This window comes from Mustela nivalis (assembly GCF_964662115.1).
Source record: "Mustela nivalis genome assembly, chromosome: 7".
Classification (NCBI taxonomy): Eukaryota; Metazoa; Chordata; class Mammalia; order Carnivora; family Mustelidae; genus Mustela; species Mustela nivalis.
In genome coordinates, this window is record NC_139026.1 from 19947913 (window position 1) to 19971548 (window position 23636).

A 23636-nucleotide genomic window follows, 5' to 3' on the forward strand; every position below is an offset into this window, starting at 1 on the left:
CTCGATCTCAGGACTCTGGGATCATGACCTGAGCAAAAGACGGACACTTAACTGACTGAGCCACCCAGTTGCCCTCAGCAGAGCCTTTGTTTCAGTCACAACTATTCGCCAGTAAATGACAATATTCTCAAATTGCCCAAAGAATCTCCCAACCATTTTCTAGATATGGTTTAATCTTTTTAATATTAATATCTATAATCAAGGTATAAGCAGCATCTTAAACAAGGAACAAAAATTGTTGTTCCTAAGTCCAGAGGTATAAACATCTTCATTTAATACATCAGCTAGGGTTCTTCTCAGAGTTGCATTGCCTACTAGGGCATGGGTACTTAGCTGTTCTCTTCAAAGTCAATACATCCAAAATCAAAAATATCATGTACAGAACTAAACTCCCCATCTTCCTCCAAATCCATCTCCTTCCTCAATTCCCATTCTCAATTACTGATACCTTCACCCACCCAGCTGCCCCTGCCTGACAACTGAGACCCAGTCCTCCCTCTTAACTCTGGCAGGTGTGAGTCCTATGATTTGACCTGCTACCTCTCTCTGGGTGCTCTCTCTTCTTTCTGTGGCACCTGGAATTGATTTTAAGTCCTTCTTTCTTTTCATTTGGATTACTACACCTGCCTCCTCATTGGTCTTCCTGTCTTCAGTTTAGTCCCAGAATCTTAACATTTAAATCACATTTTGTCTCCCCAATTCAGTCTTCCTAATACCCTATGAGATAGTCACCAAGAAGTTAGATAATTCACCCAAAGACACACCGTTGGTGAGAGGTGGAAGCGGGATTCGAAACTAGCAGGCTCCAGAGTCCTGGCTCTTAGCGGTCACTACGCTGCCTGACCTTTCTATCACACAGCCTTTACTCCAGCCATGTTTAGCTACTCAGAGCTTTCTAAATAACTCACAGCGCCCAGTTTTCACATTCTCTCTACTTGGAATAGTCTCCTTCTCCTTTATCTAGCTGGCACTTCTTCGTAACTTAGGACTCCTTTGTGTCACTTCCTACAGTCTTTCAACAAGTATTAATTCTGGGTCTGTTCTGTGCAGGGCTCCACTCCAGAAGAGCTGTGACTAAGGAATTATAGAGAAAAAAAGAAGGAGGAAGAGGACAAGGAACAGGAGGAAGAGAAGGGGAGGAGAAGGAGAAGAAGAAAAAGAAAAAGACCATGGGAATTAAAAAAGAGAGAGAGAGAGACTGTGATGTGATTTATGGATGAATTAAGATGAGGATGAATTTCCCAGAGAGAGAGAGAGAGAGAGAGAGAGAGAGGGACTGTGATGTGATTTATGGATGAATTAAGATGAGGATGAATTTCCCAGAGTTGGTCCACACAAAAATGGACTGCTCTATTCCATCTCCAACCAGACCTGGAGCCATACAGCTTTGGCCAAACCAAACCAGAATGCAGCTGGATTCCAGACCCTAAAGAGAACAATTTTCATATAATATTATGCTTCGCAGAATCAGAAAGTCCAAATTCTTGCCTTTAGAATAATCTAAAGAGTCTTCCGGAACTGAATCCCTGGCCTTTCTCTCTTTTTAGTCCAAATGCCACACTCTTCTTTCCCCTTGACTTTTGATTCTTTAATCGACCCCAGGGGGCTCTCTTAACAGTAGTGTCTTTGTTAAGCAACTTGGGTATTGCATCATGTGGAAGATTCCAGCTTTTACAGATTGAGCTGAATACCCACCCACAACCAAACTAGACACAACTTAAAATCCAGAAGGTTGAAGATTGCGAGCCTGGGAATATCAGTCCTGGTTAAGAATTAGTAAGGAGGTTAAGGGTTAGTGAGCCAGCTCAGTTTGAAATCTGATCTATGACTCCATGTTGGTCACAATACTTAAATTCTATAAGCCTCAGTGTCTTCATCTGTGAAATGTGAATTATAACAATAGCATTATATAAGATAATATATGTGGAGTGCTTAGCATAATGCCTGGTTGATAGCAAACCCTCAATGAATGTTAGCACAAGTACTATTATTGTTATTTAAGAAATTAGATCAATGTTAGTTCATTAATTCATTTTTATCTCAGTTTATCTCAATTTTAGTTAGACAGCTCATTTACTTTTGTGTTTACAGAGCTATGTTTTTGTTTTATTTTTACATTCTGGACCTCCCTAGAGATTAATATAAATTGGCTGATCAGTGATCTGCTTCAGTGTTTTTCTAAAACACTGAAAACTTGTTAAAGCTAAACTAAGATCTATATTTTCCTGGTAAGGATGTTCTTTTTTACTTTAAAAAAGAAAAATGGCAGTCTTTAAGGTTTCCTCAGCATTCAGGGACTACACCCATCATTTGTGGCTACCTGAAATAATAACTCCATGCTATATTTTAAAATAGCATACAAAGATTGATGATAATATTAAAGGTGGTTGATTTGAAAATATTTAATTTTTAGAAAACATATTTGACTACCTAATTTCCTATTTTGTCTTTCTAAATATCCATTAACCTTACAAAAATGTTACGTCCATTAGTTATCTAACTATAGCTAATACTTTTGAGGAAAAAAGAGGTAAAGATATTTGTTATGATTGTTTATATTGTATATATTGTACAAGCTAACAGTGAATATGTGAAAATATAGAAAATAGTAGAATTAAAAATAATTTCTTATAGCATAGATCAAATATAAATCTGCTTTTAGAATTGAAGTTAATAATCAGAATTAACTGGAGCACCATCAACAAAGGGGTACTTTAAGTTTTATGAACCAGCAATTTCTAACTTAGGAAATGTAATAATAATATCATTCCGAAGGGGCAATCTTTTCTTGTTTTCCTGCCTCCTCCTTTCTGGAGATTTAAGTCTGTTTCATTTTTTGTTTCTATACCCAATTAGCTGATTTTTGGCCACAAGGTGGGGCTATTTTCTAATTTAACAACAAAGACTACTATGGAAAAGGGCATAGTTGTTAAAAAAAAAAAAAAAAGTGTGTCTCTGCTTCTCTGTTTCTTGTTTTGCCTTTCTAGAGAAAGAGGTATGTAACTGAACAATTAATTGTTCATTAATCAGAAACAGTCAGAGAAAAACTACTTGATAGAATCAACTCTATGCTACTTTAAGTTATTTTGAATTGTAAATGTCTTTTATTTCTGAATTAAACTTCCAAATTTTAACTGGGGACAAAAAATAAAGCAGAGAGTGGGTTAAAGCCTCTGCCTTCGGCTCAGGTTATGATCTCAGGGTCCTGGGATAGAGCCCCGCATCGGGCTCTCTGTTCGGCAGGGAGCCTGCTTCCTCCTCTCTCTCTCTGCCTACCTCTCTGCCTAGTTGTGATCTCTGTCTGTCAAATAAATTTTAAAAATCTTTAAAAAAAAATAAAGCAGAGGGATGTGTGTATGTGATACAAGATAGTATATAAGACAACATTCCTGGTATTTTAAACACCTCTATCTGATTTATTATAAATGATGGGATCAAGATAGACCAAGAATCTTACTAAAAATGATGCTTTTTGCTCAAAACCATGTAATTTGACATTTTCCTAGAAAGGGCACCACCCCATAGCATAGAAGTTAAGGTATAAGTCTCTGACATGCCCCACAAAGCAATGTTTGCCTTCCACTTTCCTTATAAAACTCTCTCCATCCCAGGGGTTTCCCTGTGAGGTAATGACAGAAACTCTTGGTTCCTGGAGCCGAATTACGTCAGTCTACACTTCTCTACCTCTCCTCCCCTCCAGTGCCATGGCCAATGTGCTATTGCAGAGGAAAAGATGGAAGCTCCAGCCCAAGGTCCAGCCACTGTTGGTATAGTCAGCAACAGTACAATTCTGGCTACTGAGGCAAAGGAGAGTCTACTTGGGAGGTCTCAAGAAAGATTTCTATATTCAGGAAGAGGTCATTAATTTCCTTTCTGAAGTTTCTTTTTCCTTTGGGCACTGTTGCCCCTGGATGTGATGCCTGGAAATGCTGTGGCCAGGAAGAGAATCAGCCTGAGGGTAAAGCTAATACACCAAGGATCGCAGAGCAGAAGTTTTGAAAAAGACTTGTCTTTCTGATAACCTGCTGAGCTCCTTCATTAACCAATTCCGCTGCCACCCTTCCTCTGGGTTTCTCATTTAAGCTAATGTCCTTACTGTTTAAGTTATATTGAACTGGATTTTCTATGATCATCAGCCAAGGGCATCCTAACAGATAGTTCCTCTACCAAATAAGATACATTTTTAGTCTTCATGCTTTTTTGCTTGAAATATAAGGCAGGATCCCTATTAGGCGAGGACACACCACTCATGGTTCAAGACAACACTCAAATTTTGCTTCCTCTGTGGAGCTTTCCCTGTCACAGTGAAGCAGAATTAGTTGTTTTCTTCTCTACGTTTATTTCTATGCATGTATCACAATTCATATCTCTCCTTCCCAATGGAGTGTGAAATACCAGAAAAAAAAAAACACTTTGAGAATAGGAACCAACATCGTACTCCCTGTGCCTGACACACTGCCTGACTACTTAAAGGTGCTCTACTCAGTCATCAGCATCCTGCTGGAGACATGATAATGATGAACAAATGTTTGTTAAATTGGGCAATATTCTGTTTTGTTAGTTCCTTGTGACAAAGGTGACATAGTTGTGAGACATCATGGGAGCAAGGGATGCCCTTAGGACATGGAAACATTCTCAGATGTTAAAAGCTTGGACCCTAACCTCTATTTCAACTGCCAAATTCTACCCTGTCCGTCATTTGTGCCATGCTGTTGGCTTTAAGTTAAAAGTTGCCATCAAATTAGCAATTAAAAAAAATTACTACTTTCAAAATAAAATATTTGAAATATTTAATAAATAACGTGCTTCCCATTAGTCCTAGTGGCTAAGGTTATGTGGCTAAATTATATTTCACTGGTGCTTCGGAGTTGCCGGGGTTTGGATCGTCAGGTTCTAAATCATCTCAACAAAATTCACCAATTTTTGTACAACAGCGGTGCCCCAGGCACTGTGATAATGCTGGGAATAACATTCTAGCAGTCAACAGACTAATGGAAGAAACAGATACATAAATAAATACATATTGTCCAATACTGGTCAAGTATAAAAGGCTTACTGAATACAGCTGAGAGCCAATGAAAATGCTGACTCCTATATTAATTTAATACTTTCTTTTATTTTGAAAATGCCTTTTTCCTACAGATTGAACCCGCATTGGTCTATGCCAAAATTACATAATCAATTTGAAAAGCAAAATGTGGTGTAAAGGGCTCCAAATTTTGATTTATGCATTTTACTTTTCTTATAAATATTCTGTTATTTGTTCTTAACATTTCCAGCCCTTTCTTCAAAGTCAGTATCTCAACTGACAATCAGCTTACATCATCCTCTTTAGAAAAGTTAGTTCTTAGAATTGTTTCCATTTGTAGCCAAAGCTAAGGCAATGAAATTATGTGTAGTTAAAAAGCAGAAAAATAAATAAGGTATAGAGTACACTTGACCATGCTACCATAAACCAGCTACAACTCCATCATGCTGATAAGGATCTCTCATTTCTCTGATCTCCCTGATTCTATTCACTTTATCATTTACCTAAAGCCAATTTCAAATAGCTACCTGCTCCTTATATGTTCCCTCTCAACCAAAGGGCAGGAACTGTATTTTACTAGGTCTTTGCATTCCCTACTAGCGGATAGTAGAGCAAATATTAGACCATGGTGAGTGACAGGTGCAACATATAGAAAGAGCACCGGGTTTTGAGTTAGATCAATTGCATTCATCTCCTGGCAATCTGCTGATTAGCTATGCAACACTGTGCAGGTCAATTAGCTTCTCTAAGACTGTTTCCTCATCTATAAAACAGGAGTGTAAAACCCACCTTTGGGGACCATTGAGAATATACGTAAGATGATGTGTATATAAGTTAACAACTGCAAAATCCTAAGATATACTGTCATCCTGATAAACACTTAGGGATTGGATATTTCATTTATGTCTGTTATGGGAATAAAAAAAAAGCCAAAAAATATGTTTCAGAGGTTATATTTGAAGTTAACAGAACAAGTTTCATGGTCTGTGAAAAGTTATTGCTAATTTCCTTAATGTTAAAATGTAAACTCATTCAATGTTAGCAATTTCAGTGCTGTCATATTTTATGGTATCATATGATTATTTCTAGTTTTAACAAATATTTCAGCTTTAAAACCTAGTTTGCATAATAGTACATTAGAAATAATATAATTGAGGCACTAGAATTATATAGAAATAACCCAACCACAAGTTATGTCAGATATAATATTCTGAAGCTTCAATTAATATAAATAAGCACTATAGCTCTCATTAAGTAAATGTATCTCAGGAGACAGTACTTTTGTGTATGTAATTGGGATTTAATAATAGCAAACAAAAGAGTACAAATTTGAAGAACAAGAAATTAAATTTCACATTATATTCTTTAAAGAGTTCTGTAGGCATAGTCAGGGCAACTTTGAGACGCTATGTTTCTCTAGAATTAAATGTACAATAGAAGAATGTGTTATATTTGCATAAGAATAAAAAGTTATTCTGAAAGGTCATCTTGCGAGATCAGGTTTTTATGTGGTGTGTGGAAGAGGCAATGCTCTGAAAATCCACTGGGAGAAGCAAATTCATAAATATTAATAAATGGAAGCATCATTATAGATAATAAAATATGAAGCAGAATGTGAGTTTCGATGGTTTTTATTGTCACAATATGTGGTTGATGTTTGGGTAAAGTAATCTATTTATGAACCAGAGACACACGTAGTTATTTATATAGTTTGCATTCTAGAAAACTTCATTCTGGAACTTTTCTGAAACTTGCAAAATCACAAGTTCTGAAACCTACATTAATCAAGCAAGTTTTTTCCTATTTTTTACATGTTTTTAACCTGCAAGATCCTCACCATTTCTCACCTAGTTATTGCATTGATTTCCTTATAGACTTGTCTCAATCCCTGTAAAAGTTCCTTCATATTACTGCTTGAAAGACCTTTCTACAGTACTTCTATGGTCATGTCATATATGCTCAGACCATTACAAGACTCCTCATTATACAGGAACTACACTAATCTATTTTTGTGGTGTTCAAGGTCCTTAAAAATCTAGCATTATTACATTTCACCTTCAAAAATACTATTTTTCAGCAATGTCACAGTATTTGTGGATCTAACACATGGATGCTCTCACACCTCCACATTTTTGCACTTTAAATTTCTGTATTACTATTTAATGGCTATAGCTGTTGGAGTACCCTTCTCAGACTTTTGTGGCATGATGAGTTCACAACAATCCTCCATGGTTCACTTGTCAACTTTGTAAGCCTTTTCTGACTCACCATGTAGACTCAGGGAAGTCAAGCACATCTTTCTGCTTCAGTTTCATTTTGCATATACATCCCTCATAGTCCCTATTACACTGCACATTGTTTAGGAATTCTTAACTTACACATCTTCCCCATTAGTTTGTAAGCTCCCAGGGGACAGAGATCATAATTCCTCACCTCCATACCTCAATAATTGTGCAGTGCTTGGCACAAATCAAGTATTCAATGTATACTTGTTGAATAGAAAGATCTCCTTTATTATGCCTACTAATTAGTAACTCATTTCCCCCTCCTACTCAATGGGCATAAATCTTCAGTTAAGTGAGATGAATATCTGCTCTACAACATTATACCTATAGGCAAAAATGCTGTATTGTACATTTAAACTTTTGCTAATAGTGTAGATCTCATGTTAAGTGTTCTTATCACAATAAAAAAAAAATCAAGATACTTCAGTAGCTGCCCAAGTGACGGGTTAACCCAGCAATCAGAAAAACTGATTGGTTAAGAACTAATTAGAACTGGATGGTACTATGGAGGTTACCTGATTCAACCCTTCTCCCTTACCCCAGCTGCCTGGACAGATGCACAGATGAGTGAAAACACACACACACACACACACACACACACACACACACACACCACTACGTTCCAGAAAATGTAAAATAAAATCTGTCCAGAACCAGAACCCATATTTCTTACTAATATACTGTCTTTCAAAGGGCAGAAATCTCTGACAATGTATTTCTCAGCCTCTTTCCCTTCTCTTCATTTCTTCTGGGAGCACATTCTTGAAACCTCTTGCCTCCTGAGAGGCGTCTCCCATCCTGGTTTATCCTAACATTGCTGGCAGATTTGTAAAGCATGACTGGCATTTTTCCTCTCCTTCTCAAAAATCTTTAATGTCTCCCTGTTTCTTAGAAAATGAAGGATAAATCTTTTAGCCTAGCATTCAAGGTCCTCAACCATTTGATTCTGACTTCTAAAAAATTCCATTTCCCTTTGATGTAACCTTTAATCTAATCAAACTCAAATATTCATTCTTCTTTGTGTGTATAACCTGAACTCCCCTGCCTCAGTCCTTTGTTTCTGCTGGTCCTTCTCTCTTGTACCTCTACTCTGAATAGTCACATAAAATATCATTTAAGGCCCAGCTTGCCAATGAAATCTTTCCAGAGCCTTACGAACAAGATGTCACCTCATCTCATTTCTCTTCCACATTTTATTGTAACTATCAATGTACAGATCACATCTCCCTACTAGACTATAAGCTTCGTAAGAGAAGAAAGATGCCTGATTCCTCTCACTACCTCCACAGTGTCTTGCCCTTAAATATATGTTAAACTAATAAACTAGTGGATTTATTTGAATAATGAATGCATCTTTGTAAAATGTGTATCCTTTAAATCTAACAATGATGATAATTATGCTTTCAGTGTTTAAGAGAAGAAAACACAACAATTATGGGATGGCTGTTTTTTTAAAAAATTATTTTCAATTATTTTCCTTATATTGCAAATGCAGAAGTTCCTAAAGACTTTCCTTCCAATCTCTATTCTAAATCACTAATTTTATAAATATTTAAACTTGTTCTAGTAATTCATAAAAAGATAATACTTTGGGAAGAAAGGATCTTGAGCCATCATTTCATCTCATTCATCCCTTTCCTCCCAATCCATATATAAAGTCTCTCAGGTAAATGAAAAGTTATACTATTTTAAGACTCAGATTCTAAGATAAATAGCACAGAATTCCTGGAAATTCATTCCAGTATCTCTTAGTGCTTTCTGTCCCAGTATTCCTCTGTAATAAGTTCAACTCATACTATTATTTCATTTTGTCTCTTGAGAGACAGTGTAACATAGTAGTTTAGACACAGGGCTTCTAAAGTCAGAATTCCTGTCTGTCGATGGAAAAGTTATTAGGCACTCTCTGTGTCAGTTTCCTTATCTACTAAATTTGAATAATAATAGTACTTATTCAGAGGACTTTGCAAGGATTTTATGAAATCATATATGTAAAGTATTTATAACAGTGTCTAAAACCTAGTAAATGGTGTATAAATGTTGCTATTAATAGTTCCTTTTATTTTACTTTGAATAGAGATAGATAATAGTTTGATCCATGGTCATTCATACGTGAAGGTTTTGGACAAATGAATCTTTTTTGGACTGAATAACCTCAGCTCCTGTATGCTGTTTTTATCAGACTAGTTTTCTGAACTTTAAAAAAATTTTTTCCTTGGACCTTTAATCTTAATATAGAGCAACGAGTATTTTTAGTATTTTGCTAATACAACAAGGATTTTTGAACCAACCCTCTAAAGGCCTCATCTATTTAACACATATCTTTTTAGAGCCATTCTCCATACTAATCACAATGGGCACATAACTTTGCATAAGACAGACAAGACGCCTATCTTGTGGGATGTACAAATTCTTACTTGCAGGAACAAACTCTTTACCATTAGCCAAATCACTTACCACTCTTCCGAATTCTTTCTTCCAATAGGTCCGCATGTCCAGCTGGAAGTTTCTTATTAAAAATCTCAGCTGAACGCAGGAACATAGCTTCAACTGCAGACCCCTTCAGCAAAGCAATTTGATCTTCATGGTCCAAAGTCTGAAATCCTGGATGAAGATGATAATCAAATCAGTGTGAGGGAATTGTGAATTCTATATAACAGTATTTCATCATCGTTATCATTCCCATTGATAAAACATTTCCATAAAGTGATTTTATAATTGTTTTAAGGTTGGGTAGTTTGAGTCATTAAGTGCTTATTGTTCTCTCCCAAATAGATGTTGACTTTTATCTTTATTGAGCAGAATTTGTTGAATAAATTGGGTAAAAAAGGATGTCAGACCCACACCAAAAATACATTTCATGGCAGAGCAGAGATCCAGATGAAGCAACCCTCAGAAATTAGAAGCAAACAGATACTCTTTGAGCCATTATATTAGTCGCATCTGGTGTCTTGGAGTTAACTCTGCAGAATGGAAGCATCCACAAAGCAGAAAAAAATCTTCAGGGGCCCCTGGGTAGCTCAGTGGGTTAAAGCCTCTACCTTTGGCTCAGGTCATGGTCCCTGGGTCCTGAGATCGAGCCCCACATCAGTCCCATGTGAGGCTCTCTGCTTGGCAGGGAGCCTGCTTCCCTCCTCTCTCTCTCTCTGCCTACTTATGATCTCTCTTGCTGTCAAATAAATAAAGTAAAAAGGAAAAAATTTTCACATATATCCAGACATTTAAGGGATTATTTGTCTGGCTCATTAGTCAATCTGGAGAATGGGGGAGTTTTCAAAAAAAATTAATAAAACAATCAAGATCATGTTAAGATATCTGCTCTGAGCTCAGCACTCTATCATACAGGGTAGAAAAAAATTAGAGAAATATGGGAATGAGTTGATAACCTGAAGGAACATGTCCTTATCCTGGCTTATATGCCATAGTCCCCAGCTACCTCTCTGACATCATTTCTTCCTCCTCCTTCCCCTCACTGACTGCACTCTAGTCACACTGACCCTGGGCTCTACTATGAACATGTATGTTGTTTTACCTCAAGGGTAAATGCCCTTCTCCAGCTATCCCCGTGTCTCACTGTATACAGACATGTACTGTATGCAGATCTCTGCTTCAAGGTAATCCTACTAAAATAATATTCCCCAGAATTTGCTGGCTCCTACTTGCTTATTTTCTATTTATAGAGTTTACCACTACCTCACATAATAAAATTATTCATATTTGCTAATTGTCTGCTACATCTAATAGAGTATAAACTTCTTGGGGTCAGAGACTTTGCCGTTCTCTTCATTTTTGTATTCCCAGTGCCTGGCACATAATTGACAGCCAAGAATTACTTGTTGAATAATTAGATAACTTAATAAATGGGAAAACAACACAAGCTCCTATGCACATGTATACACACACACACACACAACACATATAAAAATAAACTAACATCATCAGGATCCAAATGGCTTAGAAAAGTATTAAATAACAGTGGAAGTTTAGAAAAGAGAGAAATGTGAAGGATTAAGAATCACTATGTTGGGACGCCTGGGTGGCTCAGTGGGTTAAGCCGCTGCCTTCGGCTCAGGTCATGATCTCAGGGTCCTGGGATCGAGTCCCGCATCGGGCTCTCTGCTCAGCAGGGAGCCTGCTTCCCTCTCTCTCTGCCTGCCTCTCCATCTACTTGTGATTTCTCTCTGTCAAATAAATAAATAAAATCTTTAAAAAAAAAAAAAAAAGAATCACTATGTTGGTGAATTGAAAAGCTCCTTTGAGGACCGGAGCCAAGCCTGCAGGGTCTCCAGCACCCTGGACAGTGCCTGGCACAGCTTATGCTCAATGAACTACAGAATGAAACAATTCATCTATCTTTCACAAAAACCCCTTCATTTTTGGAGTTACAGCACTATTATTACTATTTATAATAATGCCATTTCCATTATTTTTGTTAAAATATTAATTTAACTATATTGTTACTATTGCTAAAATTTTTCTCACGAGTTTTGTGTTTTTTATTTCCTCCTGTATTTTATTTTTTTCCTTTTTAAAAAGTTTTAAAATATTTTTCATTTTTTAAAAGTTTATTCTTAAGTAATCTCTACCCCAAATTTGGGGCTCAAACTCAAAACCCCCAAATCAAGAGTCACATGCTCTCTCAACTGAGCCAGCCAGGTGCCCTTGCTTTACCCATTAAACATACATTAACTGTACTCTTTCCTCCCCTCAGGAACTAGTCTAAGCATGGGGAATAAAGATATACGTCAGTTATTGCTGTTGCCTTCAGATAAGCTACATTCTATGAAGAAGAATTTTTTCTTCAATTATTTTGTGGTTCAAGATCAACAGACAATTTGAACTGAAAAACTCTCTTTTCACAAACAACCAAAAACATCATATTTTTCCTTTTCTCCCAATTCCTCCTCCCACACTTTCCACTCCTGTATACACTTGCTTTTGATCAAGACTGCCCTAATTAGCATATAACAAATTAAGTCCTTCTTTCGTTGTTAATAAAGAAATGAGAGAATACTAATGTTAAAATGATAATGAACATTTTCTCCTCACATTTTATGAGTTTTATGTAGGCTTATGTCTATCCATGACACTTTAATAAAATAACTGCATAATGTCAGCAAAAGAAGACAAATTAACCTAATTAAAATCTTACATCAGCAGTTACCTTCTGTAATTTAATATTACAAGGTTATGCTCTTGTACAAGGTATTAATTATACTCTCCTAGATCATGGAATTCTATTGTACTAATATATTTTTAAAACACTGAAACAACTTAAATGTAGTGGCTTAGATAGCATTGGTAGTATTGTTGGAAGAATTGGGAAGCTGGGAGACAAGAATCTTGAATTCCAGTTTCTGTATTGGCAATTGACTATGAATACGTTCCTCTCCCTCATTTCACAAATAAAATTGTTCATTAAGTACTGTCAATTTTGCATCTCTCTTCATTTTGTTTTCTCTTTAGTCTCCCACTGCTGTTGTTTTATTTCAAGCCCTCTGCCTTGACCTCTGCAGTAGCATCCTAAATGACCCCTCCTCCTTGATCCCTCCCTATTCAAATCCATCTTATATAAAACTGATCAAGTCATATCTATATAACATAAATCCATAACTTTCCTGTCAACACAAACAACAACAACAACAAAGAGGCACCGAAAGCTCTCTACAATCCAGGGAATGATGATTAAATTCCTTAGTTAGGCCCTTAGCAGTCTGGTACCAACTACATTATGTCTAACCAAGGAACCCACCACATTATGCTGTAATCCCACTGAATTTTCCTCTTTCATCTCTAAAAATCCTATTTTTGCTTATGCCTTATATTTTATATTTTCACAAGCAGGTTTTTCAACTTGGAAGTTTCCTTCTCTTCTGTGCCACCAAAAAAACTGCTTTATCTTTTTAAAAAAAATTTATTAATTATTTTTATTAACATATAATATATTATTTGCCTGAGGGGTACAGGTCTGTGAATCATCCAGCCTACACATTTCACAGCACTCATTATAGCCCATACCCTCCCCAATGCTTTATCTTTTAGACCCAATTAAAATATTGTTTTCTTTGAAGTCTCCCTATCTTTCTCAGATACAATTAGCAACCACTTCCTCTCTGTTCAAACAGTACTTTGTATATAATTGTTTTTATTATAGCCTTTCTTTAGACACCCCCTTGAAGGTAATAGCTAGGTACTTAGCATGAAATAGGTATCAACAAATGCTTTTTAAATGAGTAAATGGATGAATAACAAATCTGTAAAGTCTCAATTTCTTAGTTTATCAATTCAGAAGAATTATTATATATGATTTCACATATCTTGTGTTCTAACACATGAAATAGAACATGAAATGTTCTGACATTTCATGTCTATAATTGCTAGACACATTAATTTAAATCGGATGTAAAATAATCCCTACTTTACAATAAACAGAACTGATTCTCTCAATGTCACAAGAATATTGCACAGTATAACAAAAAAGTATCTACATATAAAAATACCTGGCAGTTTTTTTGTGAATTCTACAAGAATCTGTACATGACTAGTTGCCATTTCAGTTAAAATGAGAAAGTTTTCTTCTGCACTGAATTCTTCTTTCAACTAAATTTTAAGGAAAAAAAAATCAAATGATTAATAAGTAGATAAAAGGATAAATAACACAAAATCATTAGACTAAAGAATGAGATTTGGATAATACAATTTAAATTTCAGTTCATATTTTTCAGATTGCCAGAGAACAATTACTATCACCTAGACAGATATGAGACCTCTTATTCTTTGTTCAATGCTGCTAAAAGTTTAAACATATAAACTAAATTCTCAGCTGTAATCATTTAGAAATAACAAATTCATATATAAATTCTATCTCCAAAATACTAAAAGCTCCAGAAAACATTAACTTTAAACTATTTTCAGGTATTTGTACATACAATTTTATTTGTTATTTCCTGAGGCATCCTCTGTTTGCTATATGAATCCATAATATAACGCAGAAGATTCTGTTGATCTGGGGTGAGTTCAGTTTTCTCCTACACTGGCAAAAAAATAAAAGGTGTTAGGGAAGGTGGTTATAAGGCATCTTTCATATATGTGCATCCACCTAGAATAAACTAATTTCAGAAATTGTTGATAAAAAGCCTTAAATTTGGCAGGAACTATGCATTCTGATATAATGTGTGCTGTAATTGCTTACTCTGGGTCCTTGGGCAAGCCATATACCCTTTCACTAAATGTCTCCCAAGTTGTTGATTTTTTTATCTGTAAAATAGGGGTAACAAAATATCCATTTCATGTACTTCTTGGGAATATAGGATAGTCTGGATATGAAGTCTATCAAGCCCATTCATAAGGAAGTTCAGTGAAAGTTCAAGGTTTAGTCACTAAGGAAAATGTCCCACACTTAAGAGCATTCTGAGCAAACTGTGGCCCATCTACCAAATCCACCTGGTTTTGTGACTATTGGAACAAACCACACTCACTTGTTTATGTGTTATCTATGTTGCTTCTGCACGAAAATGGCAGGCTTGAGTAGTTGTCATGGAGACCTATGGCCAAAGCCTAAAATATCTGACTCTTTATAGAAAAAAAGTGTTTGCCTAACCTTGAAGTAGAGTCATCAATCTGGACAGTTCAGACCCTGAACAACCCTTTCTCCCTACTAGCATCTTTTGAAGAGTATGGTTAATTTGTCAACTCTTTGCTTCCTTATATCAAAGTGTGAATGTCCTACGGCAAGATAATATGAAAGTATTTTTTTCTGAAGTGAATGTGAAATACTATACTTGGAAAACTAATTGTGGGTGAAGTTTTCCTTGTCAGTAGTATCATAAGCATTAAGAAGAGTGTGATTTAAACAACCATGGATTTTTGTTTTCTCAGCTTTTGGCAAATTAAAGTTCCCCATATACTCTGTGGATTATCACCATGTGTTTAACCAATCATCCCAAATGCTGTTTTGTTCCTCTATTTTGTCTCCGGTTGCTCAAAGGATTTCTTGCATAATCCGTGAGATCTATGGGAAAGGCTTTTCTCTATTGTTCCACAGATGTGTATCGACTCAGTTTTACCCATTGATAGGGACTAACCCACAAACCTCTACTGAATACACATCCTTCCCACTTTTAAGTTTCCCTTCTTAATGAAAGAAAAAAGAAAATTGTCATCAGAACTCAACCTGAGGGGTGCCTGGGTGGCTCAGTAGGTTAAGTGTCTGCCTTTGGCTCAGATCATGATCCCAGGGTCCTGGGATCCAGGCCCACATCCCACATCAGGCTCCCTGAGAGCCTGCTTCTCCCTCTCCCTGCTTGTGCACGCGGGCTCTATCAAATACATAAAATCTTTTAAAAAAAAAAAAAAAACCCTCAACCTGAAAAATCCATTTTCTACACTGAACCATTTCTACTGGGAACCTCTTGGGAGTAAGTGTGGAATGGAGCCAGGGGAACAGAGAGCATTCATTTTGCTTTATTTACTGCTAGTATTTGAATTTCTACACCAGAGCAGATTTTACTTTCTCCACTAAAAAGAAGAAACCCATTTAATGCACAACTGGAATGAAATTCTGCTTACGGTGGCTCTAATTTTAAAGCCTCTCAGCCAGGTCACTACAGGCCTAGAAGCTCAGCTGCTGTGGGCTTCAGCGGACACCATTGCACGTTATTACCCTGCATGACTTGGTTGTCGAGGTCACTTGTCGCAAATCCCGACCTTCGCTGTCTTCACTAATGGTCTGATCTGCATGCCGCTTCACATTCTTCCTTAGTCGTTTAGATTTACACTGAATTTCAGTTAACAAGCCTGAAAAGATAAAACAGAGAGATTTCAGCCCAGAGTCCTATTGGGCCTGTGGTCATGAGGCAGCTGATGTGTAGTTGGCTCACATCTCTGCAATTTGGCACAGCACTAATTCTAATCCTTCCGAATTTTGAGACTTGGCCTTGAACAAGAAATTTTTCCCCCTGTGAATCTCAGTTTCTTCATTGATAAAATAGAAAAAATATCTACCTCAAAGAGTTTTGTATAGATTAAGCGTAATTGGGTCTTTTAAAAAAAGTTGTATTTTATGTAAAGAGTTTGTAACACGAAAGCATTGTACAAATGCATGGTATTCAGTCAATAAAAAAGTGAAGGACACTGTCCCCATTCTTGGTCTAGGGGACCCTGAAAGCTAGCATTGTATAACATAATGTTAATATTATTTTTCATCCATGTTTATGTAACTGTATCTTAAAAAGTATATTCCATGTCACATTAAGCACACATAAGTAAACACATGCTGAGCAAAACAAATGTCAACATCCTTTAGGGAAAATTTTAAATCTCGTCATTTTTCAGAACTGTGTACATTATTGAGAACACAGAGATGAAAATAACTCAAAGGGACTTTGAAATTTCCTTTTGAAGAATCTTATAACATCATCATTAATTTACACTAAAACAGAGCTATAAAAAATAATGCAGAACAATCTTCCATATTCCCATTTAATGTCCTTATCCTCTCAATGTTAATGAAACTAAGCTCTGGGAACTTTTTTGTCCAGGAATTTATTTTGTAAGATCACATAAAACTCTGCATCTGTTATGGGGCAAGTTTGCATTAATAATAGTATAGACTCTGGTAGGCGGAATCATGAAAAATGTCCTCAGTGCTCCCATTGGAACGAGTTCATATATAAGTGATGAGCAACATGAACCCCCCACTATCAAAGTAAGCATTTCCATTGCAAGATTGGATTCCAGCAGACGTTCCTACTGCAGTCTCTTGTTTCATATGCTAAGAGGAGATAGTGATCATCCACTATAAAACTTTCATCTACCCAGAGCTGGATTATTTACACTGGCCTATTTTTCCCCCTCTTGCACACATTATTTCTCTGGGTCCATCCCAGTCGCCTGTACAGTGTGGAAACAATAGAATTGGAGTCACCTTCCAAAGGCTTTTATTCCATGTGGCATTCCCTCCCTGAATGTTATCATCCCCTTGGTGACATTTGTTTGTCATTTGTGTTTTGAGGAGGAATAGGCCATATCTCAAAATCTGAGTGGTCTGTAGAATTTGCAGAATGAAAAATTAATATGTTATATACGAGCATGCATTCCAAATTGATGAAGATTATGGTTCCTCACAAAACCAGCAGTTAATACAGTGTCTCTTTATCAGATCAAAGGGCCAAATTATATTAAAACTCACAGTAGTTAATTTCCTGTGTAAACCTATACAAATTGGTTCAAAGCTGCACTAAGAGAAGAAGGACTTCTAATAAAATGACTTGGTTTAAAACTCTATTTAGACAATTCAGAGGCAGTTATACCTTATAAAACATTCTTAATTTCCCACAACTGTGAATTTTTATGCTAATTAAACAATAAGAAAGATACTAAATCAAATTTGGAGAAAATTTTTGGCTGTTTTTATTCCTGGTAGCTTCTTACAACATGCTATTTTCACTGCAGATTAATGCCATTTTACTCCGTATATGATTCCTTGCAACAACGAACAGCAAAAAGCTGCTTCTTTCAGGGGAATAAAATCCTTTTTCACTGATACTTTGGTCAATTTCAGGTGTTCCTTATCCTTTTCCAGAACTTCCACAGTTTAGTTCATCCCTTCTTTAGTATGTGAAGTACCATTCTAATCAGACGAGTTACCTGCATCTGCCTCCTTAAGAGATTTTAAGTGGAATTTAATTGCTTGATGTGAATACCTGTATACATACATTCAGCCAACATTCCCATCTCTTTGCATTTCCTTAGGCGACATTCTTGGCACTTTCTTCGCATGTACATGTCCATCACACAGTTGCCCCCATTTTTACACTTGTACACGGCATTTTTGGTAATGCTTCTCCTGAAGAAACCTGTGTAGGAAACATAGAAAGGAGTAAAAGGACTCATAACAACTCCTATTCAGAAAAACACATTAGGAATAAGGGATGCTAGAGCCTTTTCTCAAGAACCCCTGGAGAGCACCCAGGCCATCCTTGAGAGTTCAGGTGACAAAGGTACCTTCAACCTCACTTCATCGTCCAGAAGACAACTATTGTTAACGTCTGTCTCAAAGATAAAGACATGTTTGAATCATAGCCTCTCTTAAGAAAAATCTTAATTTGTGAGGGGTAGTTAGAGATTTATTTATTTGTTTCAGAGAGAGAGAGAAGTGGGAATGACAGAGGGAGAAGGAGAGAAAGAATCTCAAGCAGACTTCCTGACACAGGGCTCAGTCTTAGGACCCTGAGATCATGACCTGAACTGAAGCCAAGAGTCCATCATTTAACCCACTGCACCACCCAGGTGCCCCTTAATTTTTTTTTTAAGGCAGGTTACTTTCCTTATATCTTTATTGGGAGACAACTGTGTGCCAGTGAGCTCAAGGTGCTGGTGGTACAACGATGAAGAAGTCATCCCTACCCTCTTAGAGTTTATAGCCTGGTTGAGGGCAAACCCATGCAAACAACCAAACAAGTGAAATTAAGTGTTCCTGGGCTGGGCTGGGCTGGGCTGGGCTGAGGAAGCAAAGAGAATGGTCAGTTCTGGGTGAAGAGATTAGACTCGGAAGTAAGTGTTGAGCTAAGCCTTGCAAAACAAGTTGCTATTTACCAAGCATCCTGGGAGAGGTCACATTGAAGGCTTCCATTCAGTATTTAAGATGCCCAGCCTAGTGTAATAATACAGATGCCAACCTTGCTTTAAAAGCAAATATGTATATGGCCGCAGTGGCAGCCTACCACAATTAAGCTACAGGCAGGAAGGCCTTTCTCTTTTTCCCCACTTGCCACTTCTACTCTTTCTCCTCTACCTGGATAACTGCAATTTCTGACACTTCCAGAGTCAAGGTGAAGTAGTGAATAAGGAAAGGATTGTGGGAGGCAAGGGGAAGAAGTAATAGGAAAGTGCTTTGTTGCCTGTATTGCTAGAAGTTGGCTTGTGCCCAGCAAGTTTCTGAAATTGACTCCTTCTCCCTTGGGTTGGGTTCTTTAGAGGATGCCCACCACTGGGACATGTTCCTTATGTTCCTTTGCAATTCCTCAATGGGGGCAAATACATCTCTATTCTAGCCCATGACTTGTATCCCTTTCTTCTGCATCTAGGAATTTAGCAATTTACCACCATCCTCTACTCTGAAGTCCCTCCATGTGGCCTTCTTGTCATGAGCTTAAGATAACCCTGTGCCAGCTTTCTCTGGTGCCCCAAACTGGGGAGGAGTTCGCGGAATCTCTCCCACTTATTCATAAGCAGTCGCCATACCTCTGGCCCTTCTCAGGTGAAAGTCAGGTGCCAGTCTCCTGTGTTCCTCAGCTGTAGGGGATACTTATCAATCTCCTCATGTAATCCTGTTGAAGACCCTTTCATTGGGCATGGGGCAGCAGGGCCTCCTTAGTGTATAGATTTCACCTGGAGAAGGGGGGACACATTTTCCTAATCCTCACAAAAGTACCATACTTTCAGTGGTGGTCCCCAAGATAGATACCTGCATCCCACACCCTTCCCCCTCTGCATTGGGGATATGGGATTTATGGTGCACTAGTCACATGCTCCAAAATCTTTAAAGACTACTCTAGAATTTCCAACTCCTGACCACTTCATACCCTCAAAGTAGGTGAGGTTTTAACTATTTCTTAACTACCCACTGCAAGATGGACTCACTTCGGATATAGCACCTAATCTTCAAGAATGCTGAAACTGAGACAGCAAGAGTCCTTCTTATTTTAACAGCCTGTTGGAATAAAGCTAACATTTATCAAGCACTCACTGGCTGTTGTTCTAACCACTTCACCTGCATTGAGTTATTTAACCTTCATAACAATTTTATGATGAAGATAATATTATATATTCCCATGTTATAGAAGTGGAAGAGAGGCAGAGAGATTAAGCATCTTGGCCATGATCACATGGTTAATAAGGGGATTAGGAGGATTCAAACTCAGGCAGGAATTTCATCACAGACATGGAGATTTGCACATTAGTTATGGCAATTTTTTTCCAGCAGAAGGCCATAAAAATTGTTCTGGTAAAATAAGTATAATATGACAATATCCCAATAGCCAAAATTGAGTGTCTTGAGGAAAAGGCATTATATGGCTAGGCATGGCCCTGATTAATTTTGAGGGGAAATCAGAGAGCACTTCATTAAAGAAGTAGAATTTAGGCAGGCATTAGGAAATAAGCAGGGTTTTGAAACATGGACTGTGAGGGAGGAAGGGCATTCTGGGAAATGAGAAAGTTATGGAAATACCAAGGAGGGGTAGATGATCTGTTTTGGTGGGAGGGTAGAGTATAGGGAGAATTAGTGGATGGTGGGTAAGAGCATTAGTGGGACAGAATATGGTTAAATGCCCTTCAACACAAGCCAAAACTGCTGAGTTTTTACCATGCAGAAAGAGAGAAGCCATTAGAGGGTTTTGGCAGAAGAGGGTAGCCTGCATCTTGGGAAGGATCCTTGGTGCAAGGTGAAAAATGTGAAACAGCTGAGAGGTGATTGGTGCCTGAACTAGATGGTGAGAACTGGGAAGAAGAAACAGGGGAACTCAGGACTTGTTAAACTAACTCAACGTAAAAACAGAGCCTGAAGAAAAAGTTAGAGATAGCAAGGTTTAAAAAAGCCATAGACTTGCTTGTGAATCTGTCAGCTGGTATAACTTTCAGTAGGAAAGATCTTACCATTTTCCTAAATGTCAAATCCAACCACACCAAGTCTAAAAAAAGACTTTGTGCTTCAGATCAACATTGATACAGGAAGTGCAAATACCAAAGCACGCATTTTAAAAGAGCCTCTAGGCAAAAAAAGGAAAGAAGGAAGGAAGGAAGAGGAAGGGGAGAAGAAAGAAAAAGAAAGGAAGGGAGGGGGGAGGGAAGGAAGTTAAGAAGTTAGGAAGTTAGTTTTCTTCCTTGTACCAAATCAGTGAGCTCAATGATGTTCCTTAGTCAACCTGAGTCAATCTTTACATGAATATTTAGCCCCTCCCAGGAAAGATTCCATTTAAAAAACCGTCATGGGGTGTGGTGCCTGAGTGGCTCATTCCTTGAGCATCTGCCTTTGGCTCAGATCATGATCTCAGGGTCCTTGATTTGAGCCCCACATTAGGCTCCCTGCTCAGAGGGAAGCCTGCTTCTCCCTCTCCCACTCCCCCAGCTTGTGCTCCCTCTCTCGCTGTGTCTCTCTCCGTCAAATAAACAAGTAAAATCTTAAAAAACAAAAAACCCACAAAAAAAAAACCAGGGGCACTTGGGTGGCTCAGGGGGTTTGAGCCTCTGCCTTTGGCTCAGGTCATGATCCCAGGATCCTGGGATCAAGCCCCACGTCAGGCTCCCTGCTAGTGGGGAGCCTGCTTCCCCCTCTCTTTCTGTCTGACTCTCTGCCTACTTGTGATATGTCAAATAAATAAATAAAATGTTAAAAAAAATTGTAGATACTGATAGCACAATAGTTAACAGAAATAAACCTCCTTATTCCAAGATGGATCAAAGGAACAATTCTAGGACAATTCTGCAGGTTTGTTTTTTTTTCTTGAACTTTGGTATTAACTGAGAAAGAAATCATTATCATCTCAATAGCTAGCTGAATTAATTAGCTTTCATTCTGAGATGGCAACACAATATTATCATTATATCACTTAAATATGGGTGCATATACTATATTTATACTTATGCAAATTTATCCATACACGTACCTCTGACTCTATCATGAGCATATTCAACAATGCCCAGAAAAGTAATTTGAAGATGAATGGAAAGGAAATTCACTGAGGAACAGAGACTCCCTGATAATGAAAGATGAGTAGACAGGGCTGGCATTGTCATCTGAGGAAGGTGTAGCACTAGGGGAATTCCTGTGGTGGCAGGAGAATGTCTATAGGATAGGAAAATGGATCCCTCAAGTGTGCAAAATATTGCATATCCTGTTTCTCTGCTTCTTTATATAGACATAACTCATGGACTATGCCCTATTTCCAATGCATATATACATATATGTGCACACACAAGCACACATGCTCATGCACACATCAGACTCCAGTGACTGACAGTAATGACTGTTTGAAATCAGTAAAATATTGGTTGTTTAACATTTTCAGGGTCTCAAGGTGCCTGGGTGGCTCCGTGGGTTAAGCATCTGACTCTTGGCTTCTGCTCAGGTAATGATCTCAGGGTTGTAAGATCAGGCTCTATGTCAGGCCCCTTGCTCTGCATAAAGTCTGCTTGAGATTCTCTCCTTCTGTCCCTCTCCTGCTTGCTCTCTCTCTCTCTCTCTCTCTTTCAAATAAATAAATAAATAAACCCTAAAAAAACATTTCAGGGTCTCCACACTTTTTAAATAGCAACAAATGCACATAGCTGAATAACTAGTGATCTTTACATCCACTATAGCCTAAATAGAATCAGTCTTCAGGTCTATCTAAGCACATTGTCAAATAAAAAGGACTCCATCACTCACTTACTTAGAGCTTACTTTGTATCAGGCACTATTCTAAACATATGCATATGGTGATTCATTTAATATTCATATCAATCCTATGAAGTAGATTTTTTTTTTTTTTTTTTGGACAGACAGATCACAAGTAGGCAGAGAGACAGGCGGAGAGAGAGAGAGAGGAGGAAGCAGGTTCCCCACCAAACAGAGAGCCCAATGTGGGGCTCGATCCCAGAATCCTGGGATCACAACCTGAGCCGAAGGCAGAGGCTTTAACCCACTGAGCCACCCAGGTGCCCCTATGAAGTAGATTCTATTATTATTTCCTTCTTGCAGCTAAGGAGACTGAGTATCACAGAGATGAAGCACTTTGTTCCAAATCCTATAGATAGTAAACAGTAGAGCTTAGATTTGAACTCTGATATGCTCACTGGCAAACTCTATGCCTTTAATTAGTGCTTTAGGCTATCCTTTTAGTAAGGAGCTTACATTGCTAAAAACTGTCTTTAGACATTAATCATTTTAGAATTTGTTTATAGACTCCTGATCACCTCACAAAAGCGGTGTCAGACTATTATTTTTGAAAAAGCGTCCCTCAAACTTCTGAGATGAAGTTGATGAAATTTACTATTTTTTAAGCTTTCATTTTAATGCAAGTTAGTCAACACACTGTTCTATTCGTTTCAGGTGTACAATATGGTGAGTGATTCAACACTTCCAAACATCAGCAGGCATTCATCATAATACGGGCAGTCCTTACTCCCCATCACCTATTTCACTCATCCCCTCAACCCTTCCCCTCTGGTAACCATTGGTTTGTTCTCTATAATTTTAAATCTGTTTCTTGGTTTCTTGATCCATCTATCTCTCCCTCTCTCTCTTTTCCTTTTGATCATTTGTTTTATTTCTTAAATTTCAAACG

General features: G+C 37.6%; 1 protein-coding gene across 5 annotated transcripts in view; it reads right to left on the bottom strand.

The window, feature by feature from the left end:
- Positions 1–23636, bottom strand: part of NR1H4 (nuclear receptor subfamily 1 group H member 4) — a 62304-nt gene that overhangs the window by 3152 nt on the left and 35516 nt on the right. For 3 of the 5 annotated variants that reach the window (XM_082738217.1, XM_082738219.1, XM_082738215.1), the window contains 5 exons: positions 18015–18167; positions 15974–16107; positions 14241–14339; positions 13812–13911; positions 9769–9915 (listed from right to left, as the gene is read on the bottom strand). In XM_082738217.1, coding sequence (XP_082594343.1) covers positions 9769–9915; positions 13812–13911; positions 14241–14339; positions 15974–16107; positions 18015–18167 — 633 coding nt within the window. The remainder of the gene's footprint in view (positions 1–9768; positions 9916–13811; positions 13912–14240; positions 14340–15973; positions 16108–18014; positions 18168–23636) is intronic. The other 2 variants (XM_082738218.1, XM_082738216.1) reach the window with 1 other exon arrangement.